This window comes from Rhagoletis zephyria, unplaced genomic scaffold, assembly GCF_001687245.7.
Source record: "Rhagoletis zephyria isolate East Lansing unplaced genomic scaffold, Rhagoletis_zephyria_1.1 Rzeph_scaffold_00250, whole genome shotgun sequence".
Taxonomy (NCBI): Eukaryota; Metazoa; Arthropoda; class Insecta; order Diptera; family Tephritidae; genus Rhagoletis; species Rhagoletis zephyria.
In genome coordinates, this window is record NW_016157334.1 from 287067 (window position 1) to 305008 (window position 17942).

At 33.8% G+C, this 17942-nt stretch overlaps 2 protein-coding genes across 5 annotated transcripts in view; one reads left to right on the plus strand and one right to left on the minus strand.

The window, feature by feature from the left end:
* LOC108358413 (uncharacterized) overlaps window positions 1-17942 on the minus strand; it is a 247418-nt gene that overhangs the window by 174287 nt on the left and 55189 nt on the right. The gene's annotated exons all lie outside the window — the stretch shown is intronic.
* LOC108358412 (uncharacterized) lies at window positions 5204-9135 on the plus strand. 2 transcript variants are annotated; one of them, XM_017609736.1, is made up of 9 exons: window positions 5204-5632; window positions 5708-6070; window positions 6126-6414; window positions 6480-6792; window positions 6897-6964; window positions 7024-7198; window positions 8080-8219; window positions 8363-8456; window positions 8527-9135. In XM_017609736.1, the coding sequence occupies exons 2-7, from the start codon at window positions 5790-5792 to the stop codon at window positions 8082-8084; spliced, it is 1131 nt and encodes a 376-aa protein (XP_017465225.1). In that variant the 5' UTR covers window positions 5204-5632; window positions 5708-5789; the 3' UTR covers window positions 8085-8219; window positions 8363-8456; window positions 8527-9135. The 2 variants fall into 2 exon arrangements, with proteins under 2 accessions (XP_017465225.1, XP_017465226.1); XM_017609737.1 differs by having other exon boundaries at window positions 5630-6070.

Below are 17942 nucleotides of genomic sequence, written 5' to 3' on the forward strand. Positions count from 1 at the left end.
GGCAAGCACAATAACCATACCGAGCTTGGTACAAATTGCTAGAACGGTTAGCCAGATACATATATGTGATCACAAGTGGGCGGTGCTACGCCCATTTTCCAAAATTTTGTCATAAGCGTATTTCTTGGGAAAGAATTGTTGCAATCATCAATTTTGAATAAATTAGCTTCAATATTTACTAATTTATCGAAGATTTTGTATTTCTCGAAATTACCGTTATATGGGATGTGGGCGTGGTTATTGTCCGATTTTAGAAATTTTCGGCCAGTTGGTATGCTGTACTAGGAGCAACAACTGTGCCAAGTTTGGAAGAAATTGGTGTAGCGGTTACCAAGATATACACATGTAACCATAAGTGGGCGTGCCTACGCCAGTTTGCCAAAATTTTGTAATATTCTTATTTTTCGTCTAAAACTCATTGCAAATTTTCAGCCATTTAGTATGCTGTACTAAGGCCAACAACTGTGCCAAGTTTGGAAGAAACTGGTGCAGCGGTTACCAAGATATACACATGTAACCATAAGTGGGCGTGGCTACGCCCATTTTCCAAAAATTTATAATATTCATATTTTCCGTCTGAAACTCATTGTAAGTATCAATTTTGAGTGAATTATCTTCAGTAGTTACTAAAATATCGCAGTTTTCGTATTTCTTAAAATTACCGTTATATGGGAGGTAGGCGTGGTTATTATCCGATTTCGCCCATTTTCAATACCATCCGTCCCTCGAAGTTCACGTACCAAGTTTCGTTAAGATATCTCAATTTTTACTCGAGTTATCGTGTGCACAGACGGACGGACGGACAGACAGTCACCGCTTAATCGATTTCTCTTTTCATTCTGACATTTATGTATACATTTGTCTATATCTATCTCGATTCGTTTTGCCTGTTACAAACAACCGTTATGTGAACAAAGTTATAATACCCTTGTGCACAAGTGCGCTCGGGTATAAAAATTAAAATTGATTGGTGAAACCAAAAATTCGAAAATTAAAGGAATTTTCACTTAAACGAATCTGGTGAAACGCAGCCTAACAGCCAGTTTCACCAAACTATTTAAGTGGAAATTAACTTTAATTTAATTTTGTATTTAATTCTCATTTAAATAATTTTCAGTTTCAATAAACTATTTATTTAAGTGAGTAAAAAGTGGTTGTAAAACAGACTAGGCCAGCGAAAGCTTTCATTTGTACTGAGAGCTTTTGAAAGCTTTGGTTGTAAAAGCAGGGCTGGTATACAAGTAAGCAGCAGATACAAAATAATCAGGTGATTAAACGTGTAACACCTCTGAGTGTTCTTATTCTGATTTAATTTTTATTTAAGTGAAGAGCATAGGTCACTTAAATCAAAATTAAAATTGATTGGTGAAACCAAAAATTCGAAAATTTAAGTAATTTTCACTTAAATAATTTGGTGAAACTGGCTGTAAGTCTTGCAAAAAAAACTTTCAAACTTGATTTCCCAAAATTTTCTTTTTTAAACATTAATGTTTATGGAATACGGGTGACGATATGTATACTCCCATACTAATAATTAATACATATTTTGTTTGACACAGTTATGAAATTTTTACACAACCTAGAAGAAAATGTAACGGTCATTTCAACATTGGCTTCAGGTAAAAATGTTTAAATAATTGAAAAACGAATATCTTGCCTCCCCTTTGATAATGAACTCGACAACTTGGCCACTCTCCAGCATAAGGCAGCCCTGATCATTTATGTATACATTTGTCTATATCTATCTCGATTCGTTTTGCCTGTTACAAACAACCGTTATGTGAACAAAGTTATAATACCCTTGTGCACAAGTGCGCTCGGGTATAAAAATTAAAATTGATTGGTGAAACCAAAAATTCGAAAATTAAAGGAATTTTCACTTAAACGAATCTGGTGAAACGCAGCCTAACAGCCAGTTTCACCAAACTATTTAAGTGGAAATTAACTTTAATTTAATTTTGTATTTAATTCTCATTTAAATAATTTTCAGTTTCAATAAACTATTTATTTAAGTGAGTAAAAAGTGGTTGTAAAACAGACTAGGCCAGCGAAAGCTTTCATTTGTACTGAGAGCTTTTGAAAGCTTTGGTTGTAAAAGCAGGGCTGGTATACAAGTAAGCAGCAGATACAAAATAATCAGGTGATTAAACGTGTAACACCTCTGAGTGTTCTTATTCTGATTTAATTTTTATTTAAGTGAAGAGCATAGGTCACTTAAATCAAAATTAAAATTGATTGGTGAAACCAAAAATTCGAAAATTTAAGTAATTTTCACTTAAATAATTTGGTGAAACTGGCTGTAAGTCTTGCAAAAAAAACTTTCAAACTTGATTTCCCAAAATTTTCTTTTTTAAACATTAATGTTTATGGAATACGGGTGACGATATGTATACTCCCATACTAATAATTAATACATATTTTGTTTGACACAGTTATGAAATTTTTACACAACCTAGAAGAAAATGTAACGGTCATTTCAACATTGGCTTCAGGTAAAAATGTTTAAATAATTGAAAAACGAATATCTTGCCTCCCCTTTGATAATGAACTCGACAACTTGGCCACTCTCCAGCATAAGGCAGCCGTCGTTAACCCATGTATGCTACCTTCGTTGTGAAATCCAGCCCATTCTTGAAGAAAATTTTTATAAAAGAGATCTTATTTTCCCAATAGAGAATGGGCTTCAACACATTAGATTCTCGTCTTCTACATTTGCATTTCATTTTCAAACTAAAGTTATTTACATGTACGCGTCAAAAAATTATAAAATATTAGCTTTTAAAAACTTGGAAATAAGCTTTTTGCTATAAACATTTAATTTACGCATGTAAATAAAGTAGAATTTTATTCCATAAACTCCTTTAGATCAGATTAAAACTATTAGGAGCTATGACTATTCAATTTACAAATAGGAAGAGGTGAAAAAAGCAAAGCAATCTGATTTTTGTTTAATTTTCGCGTTTGCTTTGAGAATACTTGGGAGTACGAGTATTATCGATACTTTTTTGCAAATATGAATACTGGCATCGATACTTTTTTAGAGTATTCTATATGAGTACTAGTACCGATACCTTTCTGAAAAGTTCTATCACTAATCCCCCCTAAAACTCCTCTCACGCCGGCATCAGCTATGTTTGACAGGATGGGGAAAAAAATAAAAGAGTAGAGAGACAACAGTTGACTGCGGTAATGATGAAATCGGAAGAGAGGGTTATGCAGAAGAATGGAGAGCTGGCTGCTGAAACGGCAAATTTAAAGACATTTGTGAAGACATTTATAAACGTGTTTTACTTAATTAATTAATTAAGAATTGTATATTAAATCTCAGGCCGGGGTTTTAATGCAACTATTTTGCCGAAGTGTGCACATAAATAAAGTGTTTATTGTGTGAAATAGCGCCGAGAGGTTAGTTCAATTTACAAACTTTAACAACAAATAACTTAAAAACTAGAAGCCTGCTGCGGCTAAAAGTATATATATTTGCAATCAGGAGAACTCCCTCTATCGTTCCATAGCTACTTTAATGCGGAACTCCGGGGATGCCAAACTAAATTGCAGCCATTTTTATACCCAACCTCATATTTTTCCGTGCGAAAACCTTTGGTTTTCAAAAATCGGTTCATTAAGGCCACTCTAATATACATACACACATATGTGCATCCAAATGAGATAAGAAAAACGTTGTAACTAAAAATATGCATGTGCATCAACGTACACCCACACACACATATGTACATATGGGTCATTCCTAATGTGACCAACCGTACTTCTTTCGGAAGTACAGTACTTCTTTTTGAGCCATTGTACTTCGTACTTCGAAGTACAGTCAAATGTACTTCTTTGCAATAGTTGCGTTCCAGATGCTTCACGATATTCACGAAATTCACGATTTGCAGGAACAGCTGTTTTCTCCATTAATAAACCTTATGGGAGGTGGTCACCTGGAACGACTTCCTGTAAAAACCTGCAAATCGTGAAGCATCTGGAACGCAACTATTGTTATGTACTACCCAAGGCACATTGAACAGGTAGAGCAGCTGATTTGGCTTTCTTTCAAATTATTCGGTCTCTAAGATGTCAAATATTTTTAATCTTTTCTCACAAAATTTTCAAAATCTTTTTGCATGTGAAACCTTTTCCCATACAAAACAAGCGATTGAAAAGCCACGTTTGGAGCGTTCCCCTAACTCCTAAGCACAAACGCTGATTTCTGGGCCTTGTATATGATGAATCAATGCTTCGAGAAGCAAACAATATTTACTAAGAAAAAAAAATCGCACCAATGTGTTTCCAAACTTAACTTTTGATTTTTGCTCAAAATCAGAACAGTTTTTGACACTTTAGATAAGACAATCAACAACAAAATACACATAAATGTTGTTTTTGCTCTATTCCTTTTAAGTTGAAATTTCTTTAACTGTTTCGAAAAATTTCAAAAGGTTAGTCATCTCAGTTAAGAAAGGTACTCATATATCGTCACTAGAGACGAATAAAGGCGCGCTAGTGTTTCGACGGCGAAGAAAGACGCGTAATCATAGCTTTATGCTTGGCCAAGGACTGTCACTTCAGCATTATTCGCCAAAAGCTATTTACGGAATGTACATACTATTACAACCGCAAACATAGTTGACCGCGAAAAAAGGCGCATAAAAAAAGTTCAGCGAAGAAAGACTCTTTAACATAGGTGACGGCGAAGAAAGACGCGTAATCATAGCTTTATGCTTGGCCAAGGACTGTCACTTCAGCATTATTCGCCAAAAGCTATTTACGGAATGTACATACTATTACAACCGCAAACATAGTTGACCGCGAAAAAAGGCGCATAAAAAAAGTTCAGCGAAGAAAGACTCTTTAACATAGGTGACGGCGAAGAAAGACGCGTAATCATAGCTTTATGCTTGGCCAAGGACTGTCACTTCAGCATTATTCGCCAAAAGCTATTTACGGAATGTACATACTATTACAACCGCAAACATAGTTGACCGCGAAAATAAGTTTACGCGTCCTTCTTCGCCGTCAAATACTTTAACGCGTCTTTCTTCGCCGTCACCTATGTTAAAGAGTCTTTCTTCGCTGAACTTTTTTTATGCGCCTTTTTTCGCGGTCAACTTTTGAGCTCACGCCTTTATTCGTGTCTAGTGACGATATCAACGAATAAATTATGACTTTCAATCACTTCACTTCTCTAGCTGACAAATTCCATTATAAATGGCTACTAAATCAAGAAAAATTAAAAAGTGTTAGAGAGTTTAAAAATTTTGTGGCGAATCTTACTTGCTCCTGTGGATATTCAGAAACGACAGTATCGATGCCATAGTAAACATTTTCTTATCCGGGCAACATATTAACCATTTCCTTATTAACTATCGTACAGTGTTTATTTTTTGGACACGAAATTGCTCAATCCTTCAAGTGGTTTTGATTAAACTTGCATCTCGCAAAATATACTCTTACTGTCGTCCCTAAATTGGCGCGCCAAGCGTTGGGTTTTCTAGCGCCAACGAGTGTCAGCGCGCGCTATACCCAAATAAGCGCGTCAAACATTTTACGTTTTCTTTTTATCTCGAAGTTCGTTGCTTGGCGTTTCAATTTATTCGGTTCTGTGCACAGAAAAGGTGAAGCTGTGAAATTGGTAACATACATATATTACAATAAATATATGTGCACATTTTAATATAAAGTTAAAAACAATTGCAATTTTGTTAAGATCAATAGATCCTGTAAATTCCACCGCAGGAGCAGCACATCAAAGTTCAAGCATTGCTGGACCAGAAAACCTAACCTAAAAAATGGACTCCATCGACGTACTGGAGGATTTGCTATTTTTGGAAATGATTTCACAGAATACCAGGCAAGGGAACCGAGAAATCTTTAAAACGCGAAAAACATCTGGGTTTTACACATCAGGTGTGAAAATTTTAATAGACAAAAACCCAGACCTTTTCTTCAAGACAACGCGTATGACTTGTGCACAGTTTGATGCTCTTTTAAATTTGATTGAACCATGGCTTCGCAAATATTCGAAAAGGCAACCCATTGAGCCTGAACATAGGCTGTTTATTACTTTGGAGTAAGTATTTTGTAATATTTTTGCTGGATTCATTTACGACATTCATTTGCCATAGGTACTTAGCACACGGATGCTCGCTGCATATTATTTCGATGAAGTTTAGGATTGGACTGGAGACAGCAAGGCGTATAATTTTGGAAACCTGTGACGTAGTATGGGACGTTTTATCGAGCCTTTATGTTACTCCTCCTACGGAATCTCAATGGAAGGACATAGCAAAAGAATTTTGGGAGAAATGTAAGTTGCCAAACTGTGTAGGTGCGGTGGACGGCAAACACATACATATAAACTGTCCACCAAACTCCGGATCACAGTACTTCAGTTATAAAAAATTTAACAGCATTGTAAGTATATACCTTGCTAAACTATTTTCTGTAAATATAACTTACAATTCTTATAAAATATTAAGGTTTTGATGGCTGCATGCGATACCAACTATGCATTTACTTTGGTTGACGTAGGTGCTTATGGAAGCCAAAGTGATGGTGGAGTTTTTAGAAACTCCAAATTTGGTAAAATGTTAGCAACGAATTCAATCAAACTTCCAGCCGCTACTTGCCTACCTGGGTCAACACAAATTTTTCCGCATTATTTTGTTGGCGACGCAGCCTTTCCTTTGCGCAACTACTTTATTAAGCCATATTCACAAGTACCTGATTCCTCCCGAGAAAATTTTAACAAACGTGTTTCTAGTGCCAGAATTAGAATTGAAATAGCTTTTGGTAATTGAACTCCAAATTATATACATATGTATTAGTTAATGTTTCTTATAATACTAAGATGTACGTATATACATATGTATGTATCAAAACACTATTTAAACCAGGTATCCTTTCATCACGTTGGCGAATTTTAAGGATATGCATAGGACTTTCCCCGGCAAATGCAAAGAAGGTTTAAAATGTAAATCTTAGGTGCATATATAGTTGTACTAATATTTTTCACATATTTAGGTTGTATTGGCTACTATAGTCCTGCATAACTACCTGCGCCTTTTGTTATCCACTGAATCTTCTGTTTCATCGGACGAAAGTGAAGACATCTTTAGCCTCCATAGCGTCAGCCGCAATGATTTAAATACGGCCAATGCATCACCACAAGAGGCGTTGCAAAACAGAAACATATTGCGTGAGTACTTTTTAAACAACTAGAGGTAAATAAATATGTGGAATAGTAAGTTATATACAAAATGTATTCAACAAAGTGTGATTGAATTTGACATTGCTCTCAGAAGAAACCATCCTATAAAGTCAAATTGAAAAACTTTGTATGCATTTTGAATCGCTTGTTTATATTTTTTGGCATAATAGCACCTTAAAAGAGAGCCTACCTGAGTTGTCAATCACACCTTGTTTATTACACCTTGGTTATATATATGAACATCCATATATATAGGGTGACGAATAAGTAGCATGATAAACTTAAGGAGAAAAGTGTCACCGTTTTAAAATATTGATTTTTTTTTAATTAAAACAAAAAAACGGCCCTTTCATGTGTTTTCTTTAGCTGCATTTACTAATAAGGCTATACTTTGTTCCTTTTTTTCTGTAAAATACTTCCAGATAGTTGCTTTTCAGAAGCAACACAAGCTCGACAAGGGATGACGGAAATTCGTTCCAAAATAAATCATATTAAGAAACCATGAAAAATTTAGGAAAACAGAAAAGCTCCGTTATTTAATAAAAAAAAATCAATGTTTCCAAAAAATATCAATATTTCTCCTCGATTTTTTCAGGCTACTTATTGGACACCCAGTATACAGTCTCTCACAGCTTACATAAATATACACCCCGAAGGAAAGTGTTGCTCATTTTCTCTTATATAAAGAATTTTCGAACATACTTTACATGGAAGAAAATGCGTAACAACTCGAATTCGAACAAAAAGTTTCATGAAAATTAAAGGAAAATTTTGTCGAATTCATGTACATTAATTTTTACTTATGAAAATCACTACCCATACAAACATATGTGAGGAAAGAAAGCACTAATTCATTATTTCCATTTCAGATTGAATATGGGGCTTTTCTTTTGTTTTTGGAAATCCATAAGCGGCCATTAACCGTTATTATTCTTTTGGAAACACTTAAGATGTGAAGTGCAATGAAGAATTTAGATATGAAGACCACTACTATTTTATTTTCATTTTGGTAAGTTGGTCGCTTATTAGCAGACATACATATGTATTTTTTAATCGGGAAAATGCAATAAATTTCAAATGCTCTCATTAAATATTACTGATGTTAGTTTTAATTTTCTTGACACTAATGTCATTTATGTATATGTATTTCAGTAAATTTTCTCGTTGAATGCAGCGAAGCTGAAGTTATATGCATTTGCTTGATTTCTGTCATACGAATTTAAATTTCCACTAATCGTTACCCCAAGTAAGTATTTACATATCCATCATGTCTAACAAATATTTATGCATATAATTATATACATATATATATGCAGGTACTTTACTGGCTCGGTGGCAGTCAATACATAGCAAAGGAATCGCGAAGGCGTTGCAGTAGATTCGCCGAGGGTCATGGGACAATATTTTTTATTTTTAGATGTCAGCTTTTTAGCTGTCAATAGCATATAATACTACTTTTCGTGAGCTTAAAGGGAATCTTTTTTCAAAATCAAATCTTTTTTTGTATTTATATTTTTTTTTGTTTTCATTTGGCTTATATTTCGACATAAATCAGAAATAAACTTTGGAAGCTAATAGAAGTCGAATTATCTACCAAATGAAAACAAATACAAAAACTAAAACTTTGTTCGCTTTAAATTCTAATCAAAAGCTCACCAAAACCAACTCAAAAGTTCATCTTTGAAATGAATTGGGGTGTTCACAGTTCGTTCCAAATGGTGTCTCAAAATGTAGACGTGAACACCCCAAATATTGTTAAGATAATAAATGTACGGACTGAAAAAGTCACAAAGTGTTGCCATGACTTAAAAATGCAGCAAGATCTCATTCAAATGTATACATACTGCTAGTTCTGTACTTGTTTACTGGAAATCAAAAGCGAGTGTATGGTGTTTTTTGTTTAACATTTGCAATGTTTTTCAAGTTAAATATTTTTTTGCTATTTTTATAAAAATATGGTCCATGCTTTAATTTAAGCTACATAAGTCAAACTATCAAACTTTATACAGAACTTAGGAAAACTCAAGGAATTTTCGTCTAAATTTTTACCTTTTTAATCTGAGTACGCAGATTGATTGGTTTCTTAATTCTAGTTAAACAAGTACAAGTTTTAAGCGGCAAAAAAATCGCGTTGATTTTTTATGATTTTTTGTTGCTGACGGCTTTTTGCACTTTTTACCATATAAAAGGGAATTTCTTCTAGAATAAAATGCGCATGACCGTTTGCAAACCAAATTACAAAAAATAGCGCTATATTTTATAAATTGCACTTGTTATACATTTGCATAAAACCGCAAAATCCGTCGGAAAAAAATTCATTAAAAATCAACGCGATTTTTTACTAGAAATAAAAACCTGATCTATCTGCGAACTCAACATTTTTCTGAAAATTCAGATTAAAAAGGTCAAAATTTTTAAAAGTTTGACTTATGTAGTTTTAATTAAAGCATGAATCATATTTTTATAAAAGAAATAACAAAAAAATATTTTACTTGTAAACCATAGCACATATTAAATAAAAAGAACCATGCACTCACTTTTGATTGTCAGTGTATGTATAGTACCGGTCATATCAATATTACCCCCATTACAAAGTGCTATTGTTTGCCACTTCTGTGTATTTGTTTATTTTTGTGAATTTGAATCAAAATACAGCTCATTTTCTAACAAAATCCATAAAAACCTAACTTTAAAACATTGTAAAAGAAAAACAAAACATTTATAAAAATCTTTTCTTTCTTTTCTTTGTTCCCTCAAATTCTAAGAATGAAGTTTGATAGTTCATTAAAATTGGGGGTAAGAAAAAGCAAGTGTGAAGCTACTAAAAATCCCATTGATTTTTGATAATCTTCTTTTGCTGACGGATTTGTGAATTTTCTTCCATACGTACTTACAAATAAATCACACAGGACAACACTGATTTTGGTGAAAGGTGATTTGTATGGAGTTTGTTACATAATGGTGAGCTATATTTTTTTAAAACATTAATAAACATTAAATAACAAACGAAAATAGTGGTTAAAAAAATATTAAAAACTGAAGTTTCTTATCTGCGGATTCCTTTAAAACGCATTTTTATTGAAGGCTGTAATATAGTGCCATAATTGTTTTTCAATTCTATTACTTTTCAAGTGAGTAATTTATTGACTTGCATGAAACTGGATTTGAAAAATGAGTTAGCACCTTTAATGTAAATAATAATAGATATTAAATTAAATAAATATATTGTATTAAATAAGATGTTGCTTACAAAAATGTATCGCTTTATGGCTCTTTAAACATTGACACTGTCAAGATCTGTCTGATCAGCTAATTAAGCCAGCATCATTTTGATAAATTTTGGCTATTTTGGTTTCGTTTATTTAATGTTTATTATTTTTCCATAAAAGTTAGCTCATTATATAACAAACACCATATAAATCCAGATTTCAAACTTTGTGCAAAAATTATGAAAAATCTGCAAAGTTTCAGCCAGATTTTCAACTTTTTATTCCGACATAAATTCGACAATTTTTTTGTATAAAAAAAATGCGTCATGAAGTCAGAAAAAAAATTATTAAAAATCAACGCGATTTTTTAGCAACTTAAGACTTGCACATAATTACCCTAGAATTTGATGGGATATTAAACTGCATACTCAAAAAAATTCTAAAAAATCGGAAAATAGCCAAAATTTATCAAAATGATGCTGGCTTAATTAGCTGATCACAAGTGTATGTATAACAAAACGCACATAAACAAAAGTTTCAAACTTTGTACAAAATTTAGAAAAAATCAACAAATAACATTTAAATTTTTTAATTAGAATTTTTAAAAAAGTTTTTGATATACAGTCTGTATGTGGCTAATTTAATTTAAGTGTTATAAAGAGCAAATTTGAAGTCTCAAAATTTTCGAAATTTGTGGAAATCCACGTAAAATCAACGGAAATTTTGAGACTTCAAATTTGCTCTTTATAACACTTAAATTAAATTAGCCACATACAGACTGTATATCAAAAACTTTTTTATAAATTCTAATTAAAAAATTTAAATAGTTATTTGTTGATTTTTTCTAAATTTTGTACAAAGTTTGAAGCTTTAGTTTATGTGCGTTTTGTTATACATACGTTGAACTACATATATGTATTTTTGAACAAAGTTTATAACAAAAATTTAGCATGTAAAACATAGGCGAATATTGTCAAATAATCGATGTACTATAATACATACATAAATATAATTAATTTAATTGACAATTACTTATTTTTATTTAATTTACGGTTGACTAGTTGTAGTATTTCAACCTGAACGTCGTCAACCTCATGCTCAAGGAACCTGTCCAACCTCTCGCCTAGCAAGGCAAAGAAGGTTTCATGCTTGGCTTTTTTCTTGTGCGCCCCCATTTGCTTCATTGCGTTAGTTTCACATCATTCATTTTCCTCTTTAGAGTGGGTGTTTGCGGCGAAGCATCCGAATTCTCGCCATGCAACCACTCCACGACGCTTTCATCTTCTTCAACGATATTCGAGGTTGTGCTGAAAATATAAAGTAACGAAAAATGATTAAATAAAGATACTGATGTATGCGAATGTTAGCAGTTATGTAAAATAGATATCCATATAAGGAATGAAATAAGTATTAAACAAAGTCCCATTACTTTGCAGATATGTTAACAAAGAACAAAGTATATGCAAAATAATCCTTTTACAAATACATCTTAAGAAACGTTACTTTTTCACTGGGGCACTGTCAACTAGTTACATATATACATATGTATGCTTTTACTGCATATTTTTTATTCTAAATGCATTTTCCAGGAAGTACAAAAAATTGGTAATTTTTTAATAGAAATTTGCAATAATAAGGAGGAAGAAATACGTTTTTTATTTACCTTGCCGGTTCCATTGAGTCTGATAGAAACGCCAGACTTTCCCTAAACTTCCAAACCGCACCCAGCTTTTGGGACGAGCCAGATGGGCGGTCGTCACCGTTCTTTTCCCGCCTATATCGATCCCGGAGACTTTTCCACTTTGTTTTGCAGTCTTTTACTGAAACAAGAGGTATGTACATATAAAGTTAATCTGGAAGATACTTACATATGTACAAATACATATAAAATTTTGCTTTACCTACCCGGATAATTTAGCTCCTTGCATACACTTTCCCATAATTTTTCTTTGTATTTCACGTCTTTATATTGGTTATCCCTCTTGTCAAACAAGCACGGGTGCGCTTGAACCATTTCAATTAGTTTTTCTGTCAAATTCTAAAATTGCTACAAGTATTAATGTAAAAAGGAAATATTAATTAAAATTCTTACATCCATCTTCTTGATTGACCGCGTAAAATATGAAATATTTTAAATCAATTGTCAAATTCTCCTTGTCTTTGCTTCTCCTCCTTCTTACTTTTGTCCTCTTTCTTTCTCACTTCTGCTTTCAGCACCCAACTTCATGTCTTAACGCGCTGTCAAAATTGAAAATTCCTTTTGCTCGGCGTTAGCGCCGCGTTATTGTGGGATGCTTCATACAAATTGTACGGGCATGAGGATTTTTGACGCTTGACGCGCCAATTTAGGGATGGCAGTTATTGTACTTATCTTAATTTTTGAGTCTGGGGAGCGTTCTCGACCTTCTCTAACTCGCAAAGGTAATTTGAAATAACCTCACATTTATTTAAAACAGTTCGTCGGCAATGATTTTTTTATGTTTTTAAATCATATATGTATGTGAAATCGAAAATAAAATAATGTAAAGAAAACATTTTTTAAAAACAAGCTTTTACTTAACCTGTTCGATCAAAGGAATAAAATGAAGTAATGTAACAAAAGATTTTTTTGCACGAAAGTGTTGTCAAAACTGCACTAAAATGAATAAAATAAAATAAGTTAAGGTCTCGTTAAAGTTACTAAAAGCCATTTAGTGAAAGGAGTTATTCAAACTCTAACGAAAATTACTAACAATTTGTACTAATTTACTTCGTTTTTAAAAATGCCTGTCGCGCGAATAGCAAACCAGCATTTAAATATCTGCATACATACATACCTAACCAATTATGCATGTACGCAGTTTTGACACAACTTTCTTGCTAAAGAATCTTTTGTTACACTACTTCATTTTATTCCTTTGAATGTACAGGTTAAATAAAAGCTTGTTTTAAAAATTTTTTTTTTTTAGATTATATTATTTTATAATTTTTAGTCCATTTATAAAAGCGTTGTATATTAAAAAGTTTTATTTTATTTTATGTTTAAAATTTTGCAATAGATATTAAAATAATTCAACTTGCAATGAAAGGGAACAGAAGACTTGGCAATCAAAATGTTGTTTGCTTACGTTTTGTATAAACATACATATGTACATATAGCAGCAGTTAATTTTATTTGAAGAAATGGCGTGTCGTCCATTTCGGCTCTAGCATGGCATATATTCAGGCGCAATATTTAACTTCTTCTGGCGGGGCGACATCTGGAGTCTTCTAATTGTATCTCCTTGATATGATGCCTACAACGTGGTTCATATCTAGACTAGGAATAGCTTTGCTACACTACCGCCGCGGCGCGCCGGCAGCTTCAACAATTTTGTAGTGGTTTTACGTTCTTTGGCAAATTACGCTCTGTTATACCGTGTTCTGACCGACCACGAAAACACTTTGAAAACAAGTTTTGGGATTTTGGGCTGAAGGCTGTTCACACCGACTGTTGGTGTTTTCGTTGAAATTTCCTTCATCCGTTGTTTACAAATTTGCTACACAAAAACAAAACCAAAATACTTTTCCTTCAATTTCTTTTCAATCACAACCTTTTCTTCCATGCTTACTTTATTTTGGCTAGCCAATTAACAATAAATCCGAAATNCGTTGAAATTTCCTTCATCCGTTGTTTACAAATTTGCTACACAAAAACAAAACCAAAATACTTTTCCTTCAATTTCTTTTCAATCACAACCTTTTCTTCCATNATTACACATATGTTAGTGTTTGGCCGAGCTTATCCTCGCTCGTCGGCCGCTGTGGTGTAGTGGTAAGCGGTGCGCGCTTCCACTCCGCAACGCCTGGGTTCAAGCCCTGGTCAAAGCAACATCGCAAAACATATAGAAAAAAGGTTTTTTCTTAACAGTAGTCGTCCCTCGGCAGGCAATGGCAAACCTCCGAGTGTATTTCTGCCATGAAAAACAGCTTCTCATAAAAATACAATCGCCGTTCAACCTCCGCTTTGTGTGACAACATCAAGGCGCACGCCACAAATCGGAGGACAAGCTCGAGAAGCTCGGATTTACATATTATTCGATAAAAAAAAAACAGATAAAAACGGAAAAATCCTGAAGTAAATCAAAAAATATTTTTTATTTTACTAATTTTGACAAGGCCAAATTCCTTGCAATTTTTATCTTGTTCCTTTTTGGTTTGGAACCACTTTGCGCCCGCTCTATGGAATTCTTTGCAAGATCCAGCATATTTTCTATTAAATACATCTGAAAAGTTCTAAAGTTAGACAAAAGAAATATTTTATGCATTATTCTTTACCTCTAAATGCATTTGAAACTGCCATAACGTCAACAGCTTTTTATGCGGTGTTTCTTTTCAGGAATATTTGGAAACGACGATCAGTTTCTTCTTGATTGAATTTTTTTTCAATTCACAGACCTTCAGTTGCGTGGGGAATCGGGGAAAGGACCGTTTTTTAGGAGAATTTCAGTTTACGCTGGGAATAGGGGGATGAACTGTTGTGAGGAATTAGGTGTTAACTAATGTTTTCATAATTTCATAATGAGTTAAAAAAGTTGCATAAGAAATGCAACTGCAATTAAAAGTACTGATTATGCAACCCTGCAAATTATGCAAATCACCGTTGATTTTTTAGAAATTTCTTTGCCGAATTTCCTTTCATATAACGAATAAACACAATTTATTTTTATGTAGACCGCCTTCGGGAAAAATATTCTAAAACGAAAATTTTTAGCCACTTGAAACATGCACTTATTATACTAGAAATGAGTAAGCTACAAAACTTTTAAAAATCAAGCTCTACCCAGAATTACAGCGGATTACGGTAAAGCGGTCGGCGGTAAGTGAACAGCTGTTCAGTTACCGCAGTGATATCCGTCCGAGTAAACACAATTACAGCTGAGGACGGCTTCCGTTAACTGTAATTTTGATTAGGAAATTTTCATTAAAATATTTTTATTTGTTTGGTACGTGAGTGTGTGTATATTTTCTGGAAACTAAAATGGTTAAAAGCATTTGCAAACTTGTGAAAATAATAGAAATTATTACAATCAACAATGTGCCGCCCCCGCTGGGCGGTAAAAATATAAATAAATTTGTCAATGTTATTGTGGCTTTATTAACATTTTATTTTCAATATTTTTATTGAGCTTTGTACAACGATTGTTTATTAGGAAACATTTAAAAAGCAACAAAGTCTAAGTGGTAGAAGTTATAGCAGCTATTTCGGAGATCACCACATCTCCTCATCAGACTTCTTTTTTCTAGACTTCAGCAGGGACCGAACCTGCGTAATCGATGTGCAAATTTCGAGAATTTTTTTTTCGAAACGGCCTCGAGCTCAATATAAATTGTTGAATATAATTGTTTTAAAAGGCCAAAAAAAATAACAAAAACAGAGATTTCCGAATATCATGACGAAATAAAAAATAGGTGTCTTCTTTTTTTCGATAAAAAGTGTAAAAAAATATATTTCACCTCAAAAAAATATTGAGGTGTAAATATTGTATGGAATGACCCACATATAAATACATAAAACATTTGTACACCCAAACATGTAAATATAGGCCAAGTAAAACTTGTATTGTTAGACTTAGCAATATACTTATACGTAGAACGCTGAAAACATGACTTTTTCCACCTGCCTTCATATAGTCGAAACAATGTGGAGCGTACGGGTCGCGACCGTTGGAACTGCCCATATATGTATATATACTATGTTTTGTGTCGTCCTGTGCATGAATCACGTAACTTTGAAACGACAGTCGTTCAAACGATACTGGCAAAACGATGTCGTCAAAACACTGATTCATGTATTTGTGTTACTGTTACTCTTACGTGAAGCGAAATTGGAATCGAGTTGATCATATCGCACAAACGACCAAACAATTTTTGGTTTTCTTGAAGCAAGATAATCTCAACACGATATCGTCCAGACGATTGTAGCCATACGTGATTCATGCCCTGCTTTCTACTGTATCCATGTTATTTGTTCCAATTCCTGTGTCTGCAGCTGACCGATCATTTTCGAAACTAAAATTAATAAAAACCTATTTGAGAAACTCATGGGACAAGACAGGCTACGTAACTTGGCTATGCTTGGCCATTGAAAATTCTATGGCTCTATCTTTAAACATTGATGATGTTATACATTCTTTTGCGGAACAGAAAGCTTAGAGAAAATAAATTTTATTATAACCCTTAACCACCTACCATACTTCTCACAGACGCCGTAGAGTAAATAATCGTAAATATGGCTGACTTCCAAAACGTCAATTGCTTTGCATACGTACAAAGTATGAGGTTCCATAACGTCGAGCTACAAAATATTGACAATGTATACTGTTCCAAAACGCAGCCGAAAAGTTATCGAAACGCATCGCTAGAGCAATCAGCACATCAGAAACAAAGTTGATGCTTCGTTTGTTATTGGTTAGCATTCGTGTTTCAAAAATGGAAAATTCAGAAAAATTGGTCATTGCTATATTGAATATTTAAAATATGCAATGTATATGGTTGCAATGTGTCGCAACTCTGCATATACAAACAGTTTGAATCCCGCAGTATAACAGTTTCCAAACATTGTATTGATGCGTTTTGGAAGTCAGCCTATTTTTACCACCGAGTTTTGTGTTAACTTGTTCGTCTCCACACCTGTTTTTTCGTCGAGTGTAGATAGGGGGGTGAAATAACACAAACGGAAATAACGCAAGCTTTTGTTATTTCCCAATTGAATGTGAGATAACACAAATTTGCTTTATTTAATTTCTCGTTGAGCAATAAGACCTACTTTTAAACTTAACCATTTTGGGTAATAAAGCAAAATAGTGCACATATGTAAGTAGTCACCCAGTTGAATTTGATAAAAGGTAGTACATGAACAAGTTAAATGGACGGATTTGTAAGTATACAATTTTGAAAGTGCCCAGCGTCGCGGCGGTCCACGTTGGCGCGTCCCCCGCGCCGCACCGCATTCGACGTCGCGCTCGCGCTTGCGTCCCCCGCCCCTCCCCTCCTTTCGGAATTATGCACTGCTGGCATTATAACCGTTTAGAAAAAAGAATAATAATAAAATGATACTAGTTCAATTCTGAAACTGCTTTTTAATGCCCAAGTAATGGGAATTAATGCGTATGGTGTTATTGCATGCACCCCACCCATGGTGGAATTATACCAGGTGAAGTAATAATAGAGTGAGAAGAAATATTTTGACACTGCCTTATTTGAAAACATGCCTATAAAATGTGACTATAAGACAGCCGAATGTCAGAAAATAAAGCGAGAAAGCTATTTTATTACTTCCCCTGTTTATTGCGCCATTCATCCCACCTGCTTGTACAGAGTATACGTTCAAATTTAGAAGTCTGAGTGTTTAGGCCTAAAGGCTAAACCAAATACTTAAAAGGGTGAACCACNTGTTTATTGCGCCATTCATCCCACCTGCTTGTACAGAGTATACGTTCAAATTTAGAAGTCTGAGTGTTTAGGCCTAAAGGCTAAACCAAATACTTAAAAGGGTGAACCAC

Bases quoted from the DNA above. Each gene is read 5' to 3' on its own strand.
- LOC108358412 (XM_017609736.1), top strand. From the start codon at position 5,790: ATGGACTCCATCGACGTACTGGAGGATTTGCTATTTTTGGAAATGATT. The intron at 6,071-6,125 runs GTAAGTATTTTG...CATTTGCCATAG, and splicing joins AGGCTGTTTATTACTTTGGA to GTACTTAGCACACGGATGCT. The intron at 6,415-6,479 runs GTAAGTATATAC...TAAAATATTAAG, and splicing joins ATAAAAAATTTAACAGCATT to GTTTTGATGGCTGCATGCGA.